Genomic DNA, 16,236 nt, shown 5'->3' with positions numbered 1-16,236 from the left:
TATTGCACTAATCAGCAAGAATATATGCTTATTAAGATCAGCCAAATTTATACCTAAATTAGTTGACCCCAAAATGGCAAGCTGATTCTATTCCTGATTTATCTTCATTTGGAAGATTTGTCTAAATACCACACTGCATAATTTAAGCTATGGGGCATTTATACAACATATAAATACTTACTGCATTGATTGGTCTTGCATATGAATTTTCTTCATCCAATGCATTCATCCATGCATTTGAAGAGCGTTGTGGAATTGCTTATCATTGTCAATCACAAGTAATATAAATAATACACAACACTTCACAAGCCAAAAATTAACCTTATTTCAGTTCTTCAATATTCGATTACCTACTTGCCATTCACCCAATCTTGCACCAGCCGCTCGTCACTGCACAAAGCGTGATCCAACGCGATCGAAAATGGCGATCGCTTCCGGTGGACGCTAGAACGTGGTACCGCGGGCGTGGTCTTGATGAAAGCCATTACACTGATTAAACCACAACCCCTTCTTCTTAAACCCGATGCTAGTTCGTGCAAAACCTTCAAAGGGTTTATCTTTCGCGCGCTTTGTGTGACGTCATGTCACGTGACTAGGCAGAACGAAGAAGAACCGGTGTTGGTTGAGTTGAAGCCCCCTGGGGCCGCTAAGACTGCACGCGAAGAAGCAGCACGTGTCTTCGGTCTATGTGAAATACTGTGTGTGTTCTTCATGAACCAGACGTTCTGCTTCGCCTCTAAGCCAGTTTACCCTAATACCCAAAAAACCTAAGTGTGGAATATTTTAAGATGCTTTTGCATTACGTTCTTTCAACTTGTTTTCAGTGTGCGCTCTGGTGTAAAAAAGAAAAGAAAAAGAAAACAACTTTCGCCAATTGTGTTATCTACCATTTATTTACATACAATTAAGACACAGCTCCAATATAACATACAGCTACGTAAGAAAATTGCGTTAATTCCGGCATGGGCGTAGGAACCTCACGACAAGTGAGGTTCGGAAGCCAGCGAAACTTCGCCACTTTGTGGGAACCCAATACCCTATGAAGAAATTCTTTGCAGTTTTGTGCTCACCTCACGTTTCTGAACTATTTCCTGCTCTTAGTTTTGTATTCAAATCAAAAAGTATAGATTTCTTAAAAATGGCTGAGAAGTGGGGGGGGGGGGGCATAGACCTTCAGCCCCCTTCTCCTACGCCTATGAATTCCGGTCAGTTTTGTCACAGCGCTTTTTCGTCGTTTTGAGGCGCAGGCTAAGCAGAGACGCATAAAATAGATCATTTGTCGCACCTTAGTTAAACCAAGACATTGCCAAGATGGTGGTAAGCCGTCTTATACAAAATTGAATCCAAAGCAATAAGAAATATGGAACGTGGAGTGTCGAGTTCGCCTATTATAGCCTCCTGAAATATTGAGTCATCCTTTGCAATTACGCTAGAAGATGCTATTCTTCAACCTCTGCATACGAAGATGCTATTTTCAACTTCGGCATCACTCAAATTATGTGAAAAACACATTTCAAAATATTTGATATAATTATCAGAAATTTTACGCTTTGGAGCGCTCGTGCGAGTAACATTATGAATATGAAAGAGAGGAAATATGTAAATGTTGGCCTCTCCTCGACAATTAGATTACTTTGATAGCCAAAAATATGCATTGATTTCGGCCAACAGGCCTCCCTCAGAATAAGACAGTGTACACAAGTGTACGAGAATACAAAAAAAAAGATGATTAAATGATGATGATAATGATGAAATTAAATGATGATGAATGAATAATCGATGATAATGATTCATTTATATACTTGTATACACTGTCTCCTTCTGAGGAAGGCCTGTTAACTGAAATATCAATATATATTTTTTGGCAATCAAAAGCATTTACATGTCGAGGAGCTGTCAACTTTTTACCTATCTTCTCTCTTTAATAACTATTAGAAAGTCTTCCTCGTCCCAGTTTAGTCAGCGAGTCGAGTGAGACAGTGGATTCCTTCGATGTGAGTGTGACCTTCGCTGACCCAATCGGGCGACAGCTGTCCACTGACCAGTCTACCCAGACACAGGAACGGTATAAAGGAGGACCGGAGGATGGAACCGGCATCAGATCTCACACAGACAGATCCACAACAACACACAAAATGAAGCTGGTAAGGCCGTGAACATTTTTGGATGAAATCGATTCAAACTAGTTTTCATCAACATGACGTATCGGGATACATAATTCTCTGCAAACTAGAGAGGAGATGAGACAACGCATGACTATTTACCGCCGTAATTTTTACAAATGTGATGACAATGCGCGTCTTTCTTCACAGTTTGTTCTCGCCGCCGTGCTGGCCGTGGCCGCCGCCGCCCCCAGCCGCAGCTACGCTGCCCCCACGTACGCCCCCAAGGTGTACCAGATCCTGAAGCAGGAGGCAGAGCTCCGCGACGACCAGTCCTACGACTCTCAGTAAGTTCATACTTGGGACTTTGTATACCTTGGGACGGGTTCATGTTCCTGTAAATTTTTCGATAGTTAATGATATGGTGCATAAATACGTTGCTGCGCTTATTTACACCTGTGTATGACGTTCATCTCAAGTCTATCTGAAGTTGCAATTCCATAATTACTGTTGAAAGCAAAGAAGTGCGATATTTCATTCGCACACTCGACTAACAATGTTTTTTTTTTTCTCTTTCCCTTTCCCAGTTTCGAGACTGAGAACGGCATCTACGCCTCCGAGTCGGGCAGGCCGGTGGAGGGATACGGCGATGACGAGGAGAGCTACGACGTCAACGGCCAGTTCAGCTACACCGGTGACGACGGTGTCGTCTACAAGGTGGTCTACGTGGCCAACGGGAACGGCTTCCAGCCGCAGGGCGCCCACCTGCCCACCCCAGTGCCCACCGAGTACCCGACCCCGGAGGCGTCTGATGATGATGACGATGAGGAGGAGGAGCGTTACGAGGCTCCTGAGGAGGAGGACGATGATGACGAAGCTCCCGCCGGCTACTACCAGCCCCAGTATGAGCGCGTCATCGTCGGCTACAGGCCCCGCTACCAGTAGATCCAAACGTCCACTTTCTCTGCGATGTGATACTCTACCTGCGGTGTGAAAGAAAATGTTTTGCTTTTTTTGCTTTGATGGTATTTATTTTAGATGTCGTTAAAAATACACTTGGATCGAAGTGTTACATGATTTCTGTGCTGAGCTTGGCTTTGTTTACCATATTTATTATTTCAAATTTAAACAGGCAGTTATATTTTGTACAGTTTGTGAGGAAGCGCAAGGAAATTGCTCTTTTTGTGTTCTTTTCATCGGCAACATATAGCCGTCTGAAAACGAGCACTCTTATGCAAGGGACACCACTTTTTCCTAATTTTTCATGAGCTGCTTCCTAGTAAAGCAAAGAGTTTTTGCAATAAGCGGCTATAATAGTTAGCATGTCGGAATCAAAAGACGTAGCGCTTTTATTTATACAATTGCTTTATACGCACGAAATTATTTTCAAAAGCAAGAAGGTAGGTATAAGGAGATCGGACTCAGACGAAATATATTACATACGCCTTAGATCAATATTTGTATCCCACTAGAATGGAAATATCTGTCCGAAATGCATAGCAGCACTGTCAGCAGCACAGCAGCAAACACGCATCTGACATATTTTTAATTTTTTTCTAATTATTTTTGGAGCCCCTCCCAACACCCACCTCATGCTGCTACTTCTCTGCAGGTTTTCTGTTCCCAGGTCACATCAGGTCACCTTCCGTGTCCGCCGCTCCATACGCCCTTCACTCGCCAGTCAGTCGATTCCAGTCGCGCACCGTTAAGGTAACGATCCACAATACATTAGCGGAGTACCCCTGCAACTGAGGCCCCCAGAAGGGGAGGTCGGGAGGGGGCGGGACAGTAGTGGGATGGGCGGGCCCAGGGGCGGAGTTTGGCACCCGGAAGTGACCGTGGGACCGGGACGCCATTTTGTTGCGCTGCCACCTGGCCGGTGGCAGCGGACGGTGTCGAAATGGGTGGCGTGGTGACCCCCCCCCCTCCCCCCAGTGGGGATGGGGGAGGGTGCTGGACGGTGCTGCCAGCGTGGCCGCGGCACATGAGGAGCGGCGTATGGGTCCATGCATGGCAGGCCAGGGCCCGATCGTACTCAGGCTGTATAATAATTTTATTCCAGACATTCCTGAAACGATTGTTCTTTGAAATTAACGTTTAGTGTGCATCCTCATAATAAAAGAGGATAAAAAGACGGTTCATCAAGGATTATCATCATCATCTTCAGGTTAAGTGAGTTCTATACACAAATTATTCCTTATTGCTTCCAAATCTAAAACTGCATTGTATGTTGGTAAGCAATTGCGCCATTTATTAAACCCATCATTGAGAGCACAAAAAAGCACACTATGTCACGACATTTTCAAACAAATGTTCCCACAGCCGCCGTCCTGCTGACCAGTCAAGGCCTATCTCGCAGCTGCTCTCGTAAGAAGCCCACGAGAAAGCTCACCGAACTGCAGCTGTCGAGCTTTGAGTCAGTGACATGCCATCGCCTGACCGACTCCCTGTGTGCCGGCTGGCCAGCAGGCGTCATGCCGCCTGCATTATGCCCAATGCATATGCATGTGAGCCGGTCAGAATTATTCAGATGGTGTCTTTGACGCGGCGGGCAGCTGCGGCGTCGGATGGCGTTCAGGCTGCTGCCTTCGGCATCCGCTGCTGTTCCGACTGCTGCCGAAACTGCCGCACTGAGAAAAATCCTGACTCCGCATGACACCCCCAGGGGGAGTTCACCAAAACGACACCCCAAAACTCCCAGATGGTACTCCTCATTACACCCCCTCCAAAACTCTCCATTACACCCAAAAACTTCCCTCGAGAAACTCTCTGTAACTCTCCCTACCGTTTTAGAAAACTCTTCATTTCTCTCCTTTACCCTATCAAAACAAACAACATACTCCCTGAAACTCCCTTCCATGACTCTCAATGACTCTCTCACTGCCTCAAAATTACTCCCGATTACTCCATTCCATTATTCCCCAAAACTCCGTTTACAGCTTCATGGTATACCTCTAGTTAGTCCCCATCAGACTCACCCAAACTTCCCATCACTCCACTCCAGCTCCCCTCCCCGGAAAATAAATATTGGACGAATAGCGTAACCACCCAAAGCTCGTGTACCGAAGCACAGATAAAAAAATATATTTCAAGAAATGTGTATTCATAGTCCGGGGCGGTGGGAGGCTTAAAAAATTGACAAACGTTTTCGACATCCCGCCGCGGCACGCTCTCCGGGGATCTCACTTCATATGCTACACGGTCGCGAGTTTTGATGTAAAAAAATCCAAAAGGCGGCCTACCACAGCAGGAATGCTTGGTCTGGTGGTGCCGCTACCACCTCCTGGGCCTCGACGAATACTGCGTCTTCTTCGTCCGGCTCTCCTTTCACGATGGTGGGATGGATATTTTGCGTGCCTCCGTTGGCTTCCGACGTGTCTTGCGGGATGCGCTGCAGGCTCTCCAGCTCATCTCCTGCAAAATGTTAATAACCATGAAATTATACGTACACTTAACATTGCGTGGGAGGAAATGGGGGAGAAAGAAAAAAGAGAAGGAGGGAAATAATGAAGGAGGGAGGGAGGGAAGGAGGGGAGGGATGAAGGAAGGAAGGAAGGAAGGAAGGAAGGAAGGAAGGAAGGAAGGAAGAAGAAAGGAAGGAAGGAAGGAAGGGAGGAGGGAAGGAAGGAAGGAAGGAAGGAAGGAAGGAAGGAAGGAAGGAAGGAAGGAAGGAAGGAAGGAAGGGAGGGAGGGAGGGAGGGAGGGAGGGAGAGAGGGAGAAAGAAAGGAAGAGAGAGGGGAGGGGAAGGAGGGAGTGAGGAAGGAAGCGAGGAAAGATGGAAGAAAGAAATCAGGGAGGAGACTGAGAGGTAGGCAGAGTTTAATTTTCTGGCTCTGCTTTGAAAGCCCTTCAAATTTGATAATTGTCATTGACATGGATATTAAAACAATCGGACAATAACAAAGGATCCATGACGTGTACCTAAAGCGTGTGTAATACTTACTTTCCAATTTATTCGAGGGAAATAATGCATGACATTTGCCAATACCTAGAAACTCAGAGCATGCTGTTTCCGATCTTTATCTCACTCAGGAACGAAACAAATCAATTACCCTTACTGAGACCATTCCAGCCCATCAAGAGCATGGGGTTACCATAAGTTCTCATCACAACATTATAACACTTTGCACTATAAAAGCATGATGAGAAATACAGCTAAGCTTACCTTTAAATCCAAAGAAAGGTCCAATTATCCGTCACTGTATAGGTCAGGTCCGTCGAAGGCAACACGCTCTTCACTAACACCTCGCCCGCCGCCCCGCACAACGTGCTGTATACTATACGCGCAAAAGATGGCGGCCACCGGCAGCCTCGCTACGTATGCTAAAACCCCTTCGTAACTCCCCTTTTACTCCTGTCGGAACGTTCGGGAAAAGTTTTTCGGGAGTAATGGAGAGCTGCGTCACAGAGTTATGGGGTGTCACACATGGAGTCATTTCGTCATCCATTAAGAACTCTTGAAAACTCTTTCGCAAAATGAGGAAGGCTCAAAGTTACCCAAGAACACACTCAATAACTCTGCTGGAAAGGGTGTTATCGATGGTTTTCAGGAGTTTTTAGGGGAGCATTTTCAAGAGTTTTGACCCATATGGAGTCAATTTTTTTCTCAGTGTCGCCACCCGAGTGTGAATCCAGTGGAGAGTGAGACGACGCACAGATAAATGACTGAAGGTGAGTGAACGGGAAAGCCTTGCTTTTTTGCATTGGCAGGCATTGTCAATTGCAGGGGTGGATTATTGGGCTTTGTCTCGATGTTGTAGGTAAGTTAAGTATAATTACGAGCTTTGCTAGGTAAGCATATGGGTTTCACCAGTCACCTCTCATGTTCATAGCGATTGAACAAAACTTCAAAATACATACAGTCCTGTACTTACAGGGTGGACCAGGGTTGTGCTCGACTCTAAAAAATTTGCCGACTCAACTCATCATTCAACTTCAGAAAGCCCTGACTCAACTCTGACTCAAACAAGGAGCTGATTTTTCCCTTGACTCGACTCATGACTCAAGCGTCTGAATGAAAATATGAGTTGACTCAAACTTGACTCAATTTTTGTTGAGTCAACTGAGTTGACTCAAAATTGACTCAGATAAAAAAGTTGTTGAGCTGGGGGGGGGGGTGAAAAAAAAATCCAGCAGCAGGGCCACGGCTAAGTTGTTAAGCGGGGGGGGGGATGTTTGACTCAAATCAATGTCAAAAGCTATTTTTCTGACTCAACTCTGACTCAACTCAACGTCTTAATATTTTTGTCCGACTCAACTCTGACTGAACTCAACAGCTCAACATTTTATCCGACTCGACTCAAATCTGACTCATTTGAGTCAGAGTTGAGTCAAATTTCTGACTCGACTCATGAGTCAAGCACAACCCTGGGGTGGACCAAAAAGGATGGACACATTTTGAACTCGCATAAAACATGCTTTATTGCATGCATGTGACTAGATATGGTACCAAACGAGAGTAAATTTCGTGGAAATTCATAACGGCATCACTCTCATCTGCTTTCTCTCGTTTTCAGTCTCTCACAGCAAATGTTCGAAGAGACCGCCTTCTCGAGACAGCCACAGAGCGGCCGATATGGTGGCTGACGCGATAGCCCGACGACACATGTTAGCTGGTATGGCTCACACAGTTTTGGTGATCGCTCTCTTCAGGTCACAGAGACCTTCCTTGTAGACCTGGCCCTTGAGATGAGATGATAAAGAAGTCACTGCACAGCAGCAAGGTCACCGAAATGGTGTGCCCTCAGCGGAAAAGGAATCGTGGGTCCACTTTGGTTCGAGGAAGGGAGCGGCGACACTGTGACCGTCAAGCAACAGCGCATACCAGGCGGCGCTGAGGAAGTTCTGAGAGCGAGTCCAAATGAAGCATGGCAGCCTCATCATAGACCTTATGTGGTTCCAGCAAGACGGTGCGCCTCCACACATGGCAAAACAGCGCTCAAGTGCATCGAAAACCACTTCGGTGACCTGCTGCGGGCTGATATCCCGCGGTGCCAGTCGAAACTGGCCTACCTGCTCATCCGACCTGACCCCTATGGATGTTTTACTGTGGGGTCATCTCAAGGGCCAGGTCTACAAGAAAGGTCCAGAAAGCCTCTGAACTGAAAAGAGCGATCAGCAAGGCTGTGTGAGCCATACAAGCGGGCTATCGTGTCAGCAGCCAGGCTGGTCGCTCTGTGCCTGTCTCGCGAAGGTGGTCACTTCGAATATTTGCTGTGAGAGACTGAAAACGAGAGAAAGCAGATGAGAGTGATGCCGTTATGAATTTCCACGAAATGTACTCTTGTTTGGCATCATTCCCAGTCACATGCATGCAATGATACATGTTTTATACGAGTTTAAAATGTTTCCATCCTTTTTGGTCCACCCTGTATATTGGCTCCTAGAAAACAAAAACGACTGCTATAGTATCGGAGCAACATATGGTGCCATAGGTCTGAGATAGCCATAAATATTTTCCTTGACAAAAGCTAGTAGTTGATATATGATGAGGTATCAGCAGTACACTTCTTCAACCTAAATCGTAAGAAAATGAGATGAATGGAAACCGTATATGTAAGTACACTAAACCCGCGCCCCACTGGGAGCGGCGGCTATTCATAGCCCCACTCCCGTTTTTTTGCAATAACTTCTAAACCGCTTAACATATTGCCGCCAAACTTTCAGTACCTTCGGCTGCATCAATTTGACACCTTATGTCAAAATTTGAACTTCTTATCTAGCATAGGTCGGCGGAAACGACGTCAGAGTGACGTCATGTTCGGCCGATTTCGACACAAAACATTGAACCACGGGAATCGCTCCCAAGAGCTCAGTTTTTTAGCTAGATCCAATTTTTTTTGCATGAGAGGACTCAAAATGGACTGTGCTGTGACCTAGCCTCAGCTGTATTCAGATGAAAATGGCATCAAATGACACAAGCGACACCGGATTCGAAATCTAGGGCCTAAATGGACCATAAAACACGCGTCACGTGACTGACTTATGATATCATATTCCCGTGACCTGTGATGACCTGACCCTGACCTGAAAATCAAAGTACAAGTTTGGTACCCTCAGGGTATCTAAAACACCTGCTCACGAGTGTGTAAACCAAAAATCAGCCTGATCTGACTTGTAAAACGGCAGCTAGAGCCCAAAATGTGAACAAGCCAAACATCGATAATTTTTACTTTGACCTGACCTGTGACGTCATCGGTGACCTCGAGGTCAATGAAATTAGGTTTCGTTTGACAGTTTTTCCGGGGCTATCAGATGCCCTTTGAATTTTGACGATCGGCCCAGTAGTTGAGTAAGGAGGGGGGCTATGAATAGCCCCCCCCCCCCCGTAGGGCACGTTATACACAGACCCAGACAGATAATATTTTTGGACTTATTTTAATATCATTTCATTGTATCATGAGCATAAGGTCATTTTCTACCATCATAATATTCATAATTATGCTCAAACTAGCCATAGCTCACCTTAATGTGATCGCATCGAATAAGGTTCGGTTTTGAGTAATCAGAAGTAGGTATTTGCAACTTGCAAGCCTTTGGACTGAGAAGCGTGGCCATACATGCTATAAATTAAGAGCCCAGAAAAATGGTTGAGACTCTTAAACTCTAGAACAGAAAACACTGGAGCTAAAAATAGCAAGATGATGGCTGGTTCACTACCGCGCGGTTCGGTTAAAACAACCATCAGTGCGCATTGTGGGTTCAGTTGCCTCTCATTAGCCCGCCTTTTACGGCCATGCCACACGGCCTACAAATGGCAACAGACCAAACCAGACTGCAAAATGACTCTGGTGGCCTCCAGACGGACGGAATGACTCGTCTGGGTGTCTGCTGTCAGTGCCCCCGTCTCCACCCCACCCCCCCCCCCCCCCAGTGGCACCCCCCCCCCCCCAATCCTGGCCGCAGGCATCACTCGCGGTATAACTCCGACCCACAGTCCACACCCATCCGTTTTCAGCCCCGGGTCCAGCGTGGCACATTCGCTCTTCCAGTAAACGTTTTTCGCTGGCGCCGCACCGGTTCCCATTCGCTGCCTCCTACTGTCGGTCATTCATCAATTTTAACGACAGCGAGGCCATCAGGTGCAACGACATGAGATCGCGCTGGCGGAGAGGTACTAGGAACCAACGTGCGTTAGTAGACTGTTGTCTGGGGCGGGCGATGGGAAGCTACTGATTGTAAAACGGGCGAAGTGGGCGCCGCCGACTTCCGAGCATTTATCGCATTGCTCCCGACGGGCTCATTTTCTGTCAAGTGATGTAAGCTGAGGACGAAGGGCCATAAGTTGAGAATTACCACATTTTTATTGACACTCAGCAGAAAAGGAAAATCAAACGATGGGTAGTGGCTTTGCAGACTGGTAAATGCCGGACGGAGACAGAGTAACATACTTCTTGAATCATAAGACCGAGAAAAGGCTTCTAGTTAGTAAAAGATTCTGGGTAGCCAAACTGTTGTTACGAGACTGAAAGGATAACCGATGAGGGTCATTCTTATTTGAGGGAATTTCAGGTATCTTCTCCTTTGTCGATAGCGCATCAAGAGGCTTCAACTCAGACGCAGGCCAGCACAGCTCTGATACAGAAGACCCTTAATAGTCGCAGAAAGTCCATTGTCCAGAATGAGTAAAAATACACAGTATTTGCACTCTGCAAGCACAGCTGACCCTCGAGCCCTTCAAGCAGAGACAATCTCAAAATCACGGCAAAATTTGGTGCGCGACAAACTCAAAAAGGAAATGTTATTGAACATCTCATTAAAAAAATCAAACGTACCATTATTTTGGGGTATTTCGCTCTTCGAACTTATCTTTGGTAAAACAGCGTGCTACCAATAAATTCATGTCTGTCTGAGGCTGGGTATCTACACTGCGTCTTTATAGCAGGAAGCCCTTGAAGTCGTGCTAGTCTGCCAGAAATGTAAGCTTGTGCACCCTCAGACGCATTTTCTTCATAGCTGTCATATATCTTTCACTTAGAAACAAACAGGGATTATCCATGTAAGCTCATTAGCATGCTCTGTAAACGAGCGATTAGTTTGCCTTCATGTCTGAGAACTGCTATAAAAAGCAACAAACGCAACACAGCGTGTCAGCTTCGCTGTCGGAGCTGATTTTTCACAGCAATAAACAAGGTCATTCACTGACAGAGAAATAGCACGGTACGCATTGAAATGGGTTATTACTGAAACTATACCCACTATCACACTAAGTATAGGGGACATCACCATCGAAGCTATGACTTACCCCCGAGACGTTTATCCCTGTAATTCAATGGCGTAGTAAGTGCGACAACCGGTGTTTTTCGTTTCAAAATGAAATAGCAATTGAGAGAGTTGTCAAATATTTCACAGCACTTCCTGCTTATTACATAGATCGGTCAATAAAGTAAAGGAGATTACATGGCCGAGCAAAATTTATTCAATTTAGCACTACTAAAGCCCTTACCACCAAGTTTGTACATAATTACTGGAACGTAATGCTGTTTAAACAGAATACGATTTATGTGTTTCCTCAGCGGTAAAATGTTGATCCTTGTCTTACTGTTATTACATGGATATGTAGTGGGTCTACACGAAAGAAACAACAGAAACCCTGTACTTAGTGAGCACCCGGGGCTAAATAGGAGCGTTGAACCTCCAGGAGTATTTGATTTGCGTCTATCAGTGACTCAAATCACACGCCCACTGCCCACGTGCACAAAATGAGTCCCAAAGTCCAAAGCGACGTCTGATAGATCCTGGTAGTCTGATGCCGATAAAGCGTTGACACTGTTTCCGTTCAGTATAGCTGGAGAGGGGACAAAAAACGCCAATCTCCAAGCCTTGGTTTGGCCATCCTACACTACAATCTATATCAACTTCCAATAAGAATGAGCATTGATCATGCAACGAACACTGAACAGTGCCGAAGGCCGCGCATATACAACCTCCTGGTGGCGAAGGCGAGGGACATCTGAGAGAGAAAGGGATCAATGAAGCATTCAAATAACATCTTGCGCATAATCCCAGTGAACTAGCGAACTTTGTGGCGAAGTCCATTTAAACCTCTCTATGGAAGGGAAAAGGACGCCGGACCAGTAGCGGCAGAACACCTTCAATTAAGAGGGGGGCACTGCCGACTTTTGGTCCCATTTTTTTCCATGCAACGCCCATAGGGCTAATGTTAAAATGCCAAAATCAAAGGGGGCACGGTGCCCCGGTGCCCTCCCCGTTCCGCCGCCTATGTGCCGGACGGACATTGCGTCGCCTTATCACAATAATTTAGTGCACCGTCTGCCTTATTACCAATTTGACCTCACCCCTGTTGATGGTGTACTAATGGCGGGGCTGTCCGTCTCTGTCAGGGTAGGTGATAAATCGCCGACATCGCTCCAGCCCCCTCCCCCCTCCCCTCCGTCGTCCGGGGAGCAGACATCACACCGCTGTCGGCCGGGGTACGGACCGGCCATTTCGGCCCGAGCCCCGCCCGACTGACCAGCGTCGATGATCGTGTGGGCGGGGCCTCCGCCTGCGTCGGTCGTCGGCGCCGACTATCGTCGTTTTCGTCGGACGTCGTCGGCCATCGCGCCCGGTCGGCAAACCGACGAGGGGTACACTGGCGGCGGCGATGAAAGATAGTAGTTTAGAGAAATGCCGACAGATGTCACTACTGATACCTGGTGACCGCCCGGTCGAGAGACTGCTATGGCACGGGCGGCGGACCAGCCATACGCGGCGGACGCTGGGCTTTAGATAGGGGTGGGACTGGGAATATGCAGGGCCTTGGTTGGAGCCTAAGATAGAGCTGAGCCCAGCTGAAGGCCTCCCGTATGTATCTGCTCGGACGCTGGTCCTGTTTTAGGATCAGAGAGACGACGGGTGGACCTCAAACAACTTCTCATAATATTCAAATAATTCCATCATGAAATAAAACAAATTATTTTTAGGAAATTGAAAAAACGAATCATAGACTTAGTCTAACTTCCCAAAAATATAATGAAGAATAAAACCTTCAACGCCCGGCTTGCTAAGTCATGCTGAGAAAAGTGAGTAAATACAGCGATAAAGAATCACATAAAGTCAGCCACTGCGGGAGGCACTTGATATATCTTTTAAAACATAAACAACACACCATTAGAATGAAAAAATTTGGACATTTGACATGACACAAACGGAATGCTTGCTTGTGATACTTCGTTAGCCAAAAGGTGCTCGAATTGGATTCGTTTCTCAGCACAGCAGAGCTCTGCCCGGCGTCGGGTGTGCCGCGCCTTGCACCTCAGACGGTCGCAGGCCATCCTACTGGCGAAGCCTTGGACTACTCACGGCAGCCTGCAGTTCACCTCACGGCTCACCAAGGATCTTGAGTTCGTTCTGGAAATTCTTGAACTGATTGGGACCAGAAGCAGAAGTCCAGGCAGGAAAAATCCGGACTGTAGGTTGGCCAGGGAGGCTTTCCTTGTTGGGTCCTGAAGATAGGAGAGAGTCTAGCAGGTCTTCAAAAATCAGCCCAATATCCACCTTGGCAAGGCTTTAGGAGACCTTAGAATGTCTTCTTTGAATGCTGTCCCTTCCGCTGACAGCATGGTGTCGAGGCTGGAAGCGTGCACCTTCTGGCTCAGTCAGCTGGAAGAATGGCTCAAACGGGTGATTTGAAGTGCCACGAGAGGTGGTTTGTGCTACAGCAAGCACCCAACAGGAAGAATACTATCTCCTGGTCACCGACGAATCCACGGAAGCTGATTCAATGAAAGAAAGCGTACGGATCGACTCATGGCCGACCTCTGCCTCGCGGAGAAGAGAGGGAATTTTAGCACCTCCTGTAGACAAACCAAGTGTCACAACCGACTTCCATTTGTGTGATGTCAAATACCCAAGATTTATCATTCTAACGGTGTATTGTTTATGGGTTGAAATGTATATTGTGTGCCTCCTGCTAGGGAGTACTTTATTATCATTTTTTGTTGCACGGGCGTCACTTTCTTAAACTTATTGGTAGGACTGTAATGGTTAATTTCAGAACACCAAAGCCATTCTTTTCATGCAGCGCCATAGGAGAGATCAATGTTAAAATTCTGAAATTGGTGGTAGGGCTCGGGCCCTACTAAGCCTATACAAAACGACACCCATACATAATTGATCGCCCTGTATCATCTTAGAAATATGACCCCTGCCGCTGCATGTTACATTCCTATAACTGGAAAAGGACAGCAGGGTCAGTAGTTAAAATGAACATTGAACCGACCTCAAATAACTTCGGACATTTGCCAAATGTGAACTACGTGTTAGTGTAAAACAAAATTATCTACAATTTAAGCAAGACCGCAATGTCGTATGCAAAGAACATCCCATCGAGCAGGGACGTAGCCAAGGAGGGGGGGGGGGGCACGGGGCCACGGGGGCCATGCCCCCCCCCCCCTGAAGGCGAAAAAATAAAGATAAATAAAAACAGTTGCATCACACCCCGAAAATAGTGGGCCAAATCCGAGGAGTTTTCCTTTTTTGGAGGGGGTACGACACTAGGCAGTGACCTGTGGCACCTCTGACCTCCCTCAGCAAAATCCTGGCTACGTGCCTGCCAGCGAGCTTTTGAGAATCAACGCTGCAAAAGCTGACAGTGCACACTGTAGAAACAATGGCGAGCAAATACCACAGTGGAACTACTGCTCTTTTCAAATATTTGTCCGTCTCCGCTTTTGTTGTGTCGCTTTGTGTCTCACCCCTCAACAAAAGGAAGGCCACCTACAAATTTCCAGCCTGAATATATGCAGACATTACTCGTCAATTTAGCCAATAAACCGGCACAATGTCTTACAAACACGTCTGTCGATTTGCAGCGCACACCCCACTCGTCCGACAAGCCTGGCCGTGTACCCAAGGCCGGCGACCCGTTGTTCGGGCGGACCTAGCGGGTAGCCGACATAGCGGGCCTAGCGGTGCCACCCTTCAAAAATCACTTCACAATGCATCGCATATGTCCAAATAAAAATGGTTCGCGACCGCTCCCGGATGCTGGCTGGACGGGCGGCGGCGCACGGTCAGGCGGTATAGACACGGGTACGACCGAAACTGGTGCTTGGTGATCGTATCGAACAGAGGCGCCACGCGACCCGGTCAATTCGGTATGGCTGGGGTGGGTACTGGGTACGGATGGCACCAGTACTCAGAGATACATTATCCAAGGGTGTTGTTCGCGATTTACGGTCTCCTTGATGCAAATCGCTTGATGTTTTTTTTTTCTTTAGACCTAAGTTCACGGTCTTCGGTCCACGGTCCACGGTCCACCTCCCACGTCCTAAGTTCTCGTTTATTTCCTTTGCACTTCTCACGTTCTAACGCATATCCACCGGCCACTGCCAATCGTCCACAGTCCACTGTCCACTATCCACTGTCCACAGTCCACTATCCACAGTCCACAGTCCACTGTCCACAGTCCCACAGTCCCAGCTGTCCAATAACCACCGTTCACTGTCTACTGTCCACTGTCTAATCCACTGTCCACCGTCAATGTCAATGATCACCGAACAACCTCCTGTCTTCAGACACTCGTCCCCATCACACACCGCAAATCCCATTCTCGCCTTCGTGCATCATCCGCGGTCGGCACTGCGCAGAATCAGGAAGGCATTTCGTGAAAGTTGCCGCGGCGCGACTCACTGCAGCCTTGTACTTTTATCTTTTGCCACATGCGGTCAGTTTGTTGGCGGGTTTTTTGCTGTCGCCGCCGAGCAATCACTCACCATTTTCGGTAGCCGTCACATACTGGTTTTGGAAGATCGGTTCAAGTATGCAGCCGCAAGAGCTCCAAGTTATTGTTCTTTCGCCTGAGCGGGACTGAATGGCCCCTAGCATGCACTGACTAGCTTCTCTGATGCCTAGACTGACATAGTCCGGCACTTTTATTGGAGTTGCAGCGTTGCATGAATATAAGAGCGTCTTCAATAGCACTGAAGGTTTTGGCATGCAAAACAGTCTGCACATGTGCTGATTGTGATGGATTAGAGATATCCGCTTGTTATTGGCGCTCGGACAATGCACGTTCCTATAACCTTATTTTTGAATTATTGTAGGTGTGTCTCACACAATACTTTCGTTAAGTGCAGAGTAAAAAAAAAAACGATATTGCTGGAGGCCAAAACATGAAGCCATGCGCCA

At 47.0% G+C, this 16,236-nt stretch overlaps 1 protein-coding gene across 1 annotated transcript; it reads left to right on the top strand.

The window, feature by feature from the left end:
- The first annotated feature begins 1,945 nt into the window (after positions 1–1,945).
- Positions 1,946–3,174, top strand: LOC122368006 (cuticle protein CP14.6-like). Its single transcript, XM_043341594.1, has 3 exons — positions 1,946–2,144; positions 2,313–2,449; positions 2,690–3,174. The coding sequence occupies exons 1-3, from the start codon at positions 2,136–2,138 to the stop codon at positions 3,045–3,047; spliced, it is 504 nt and encodes a 167-aa protein (XP_043197529.1). The 5' UTR covers positions 1,946–2,135; the 3' UTR covers positions 3,048–3,174.
- Positions 3,175–16,236: the final 13,062 nt, after the last annotated feature.

The sequence above is a fragment of the Amphibalanus amphitrite genome, unplaced genomic scaffold (assembly GCF_019059575.1).
Source record: "Amphibalanus amphitrite isolate SeventyFive unplaced genomic scaffold, NRLGWU_Aamphi_draft 000913F_arrow, whole genome shotgun sequence".
Taxonomy (NCBI): Eukaryota; Metazoa; Arthropoda; class Thecostraca; order Balanomorpha; family Balanidae; genus Amphibalanus; species Amphibalanus amphitrite.
Note: the sequence above shows the minus strand (reverse complement) of the source record. Positions and strands in the feature narration are given on the sequence as shown.

Excerpts from the sequence above, each read along its gene's own strand:
- LOC122368006 (XM_043341594.1), top strand. Across the intron at positions 2,450-2,689 it reads GACCAGTCCTACGACTCTCA|TTTCGAGACTGAGAACGGCA; the intron begins GTAAGTTCATAC and ends TCCCTTTCCCAG.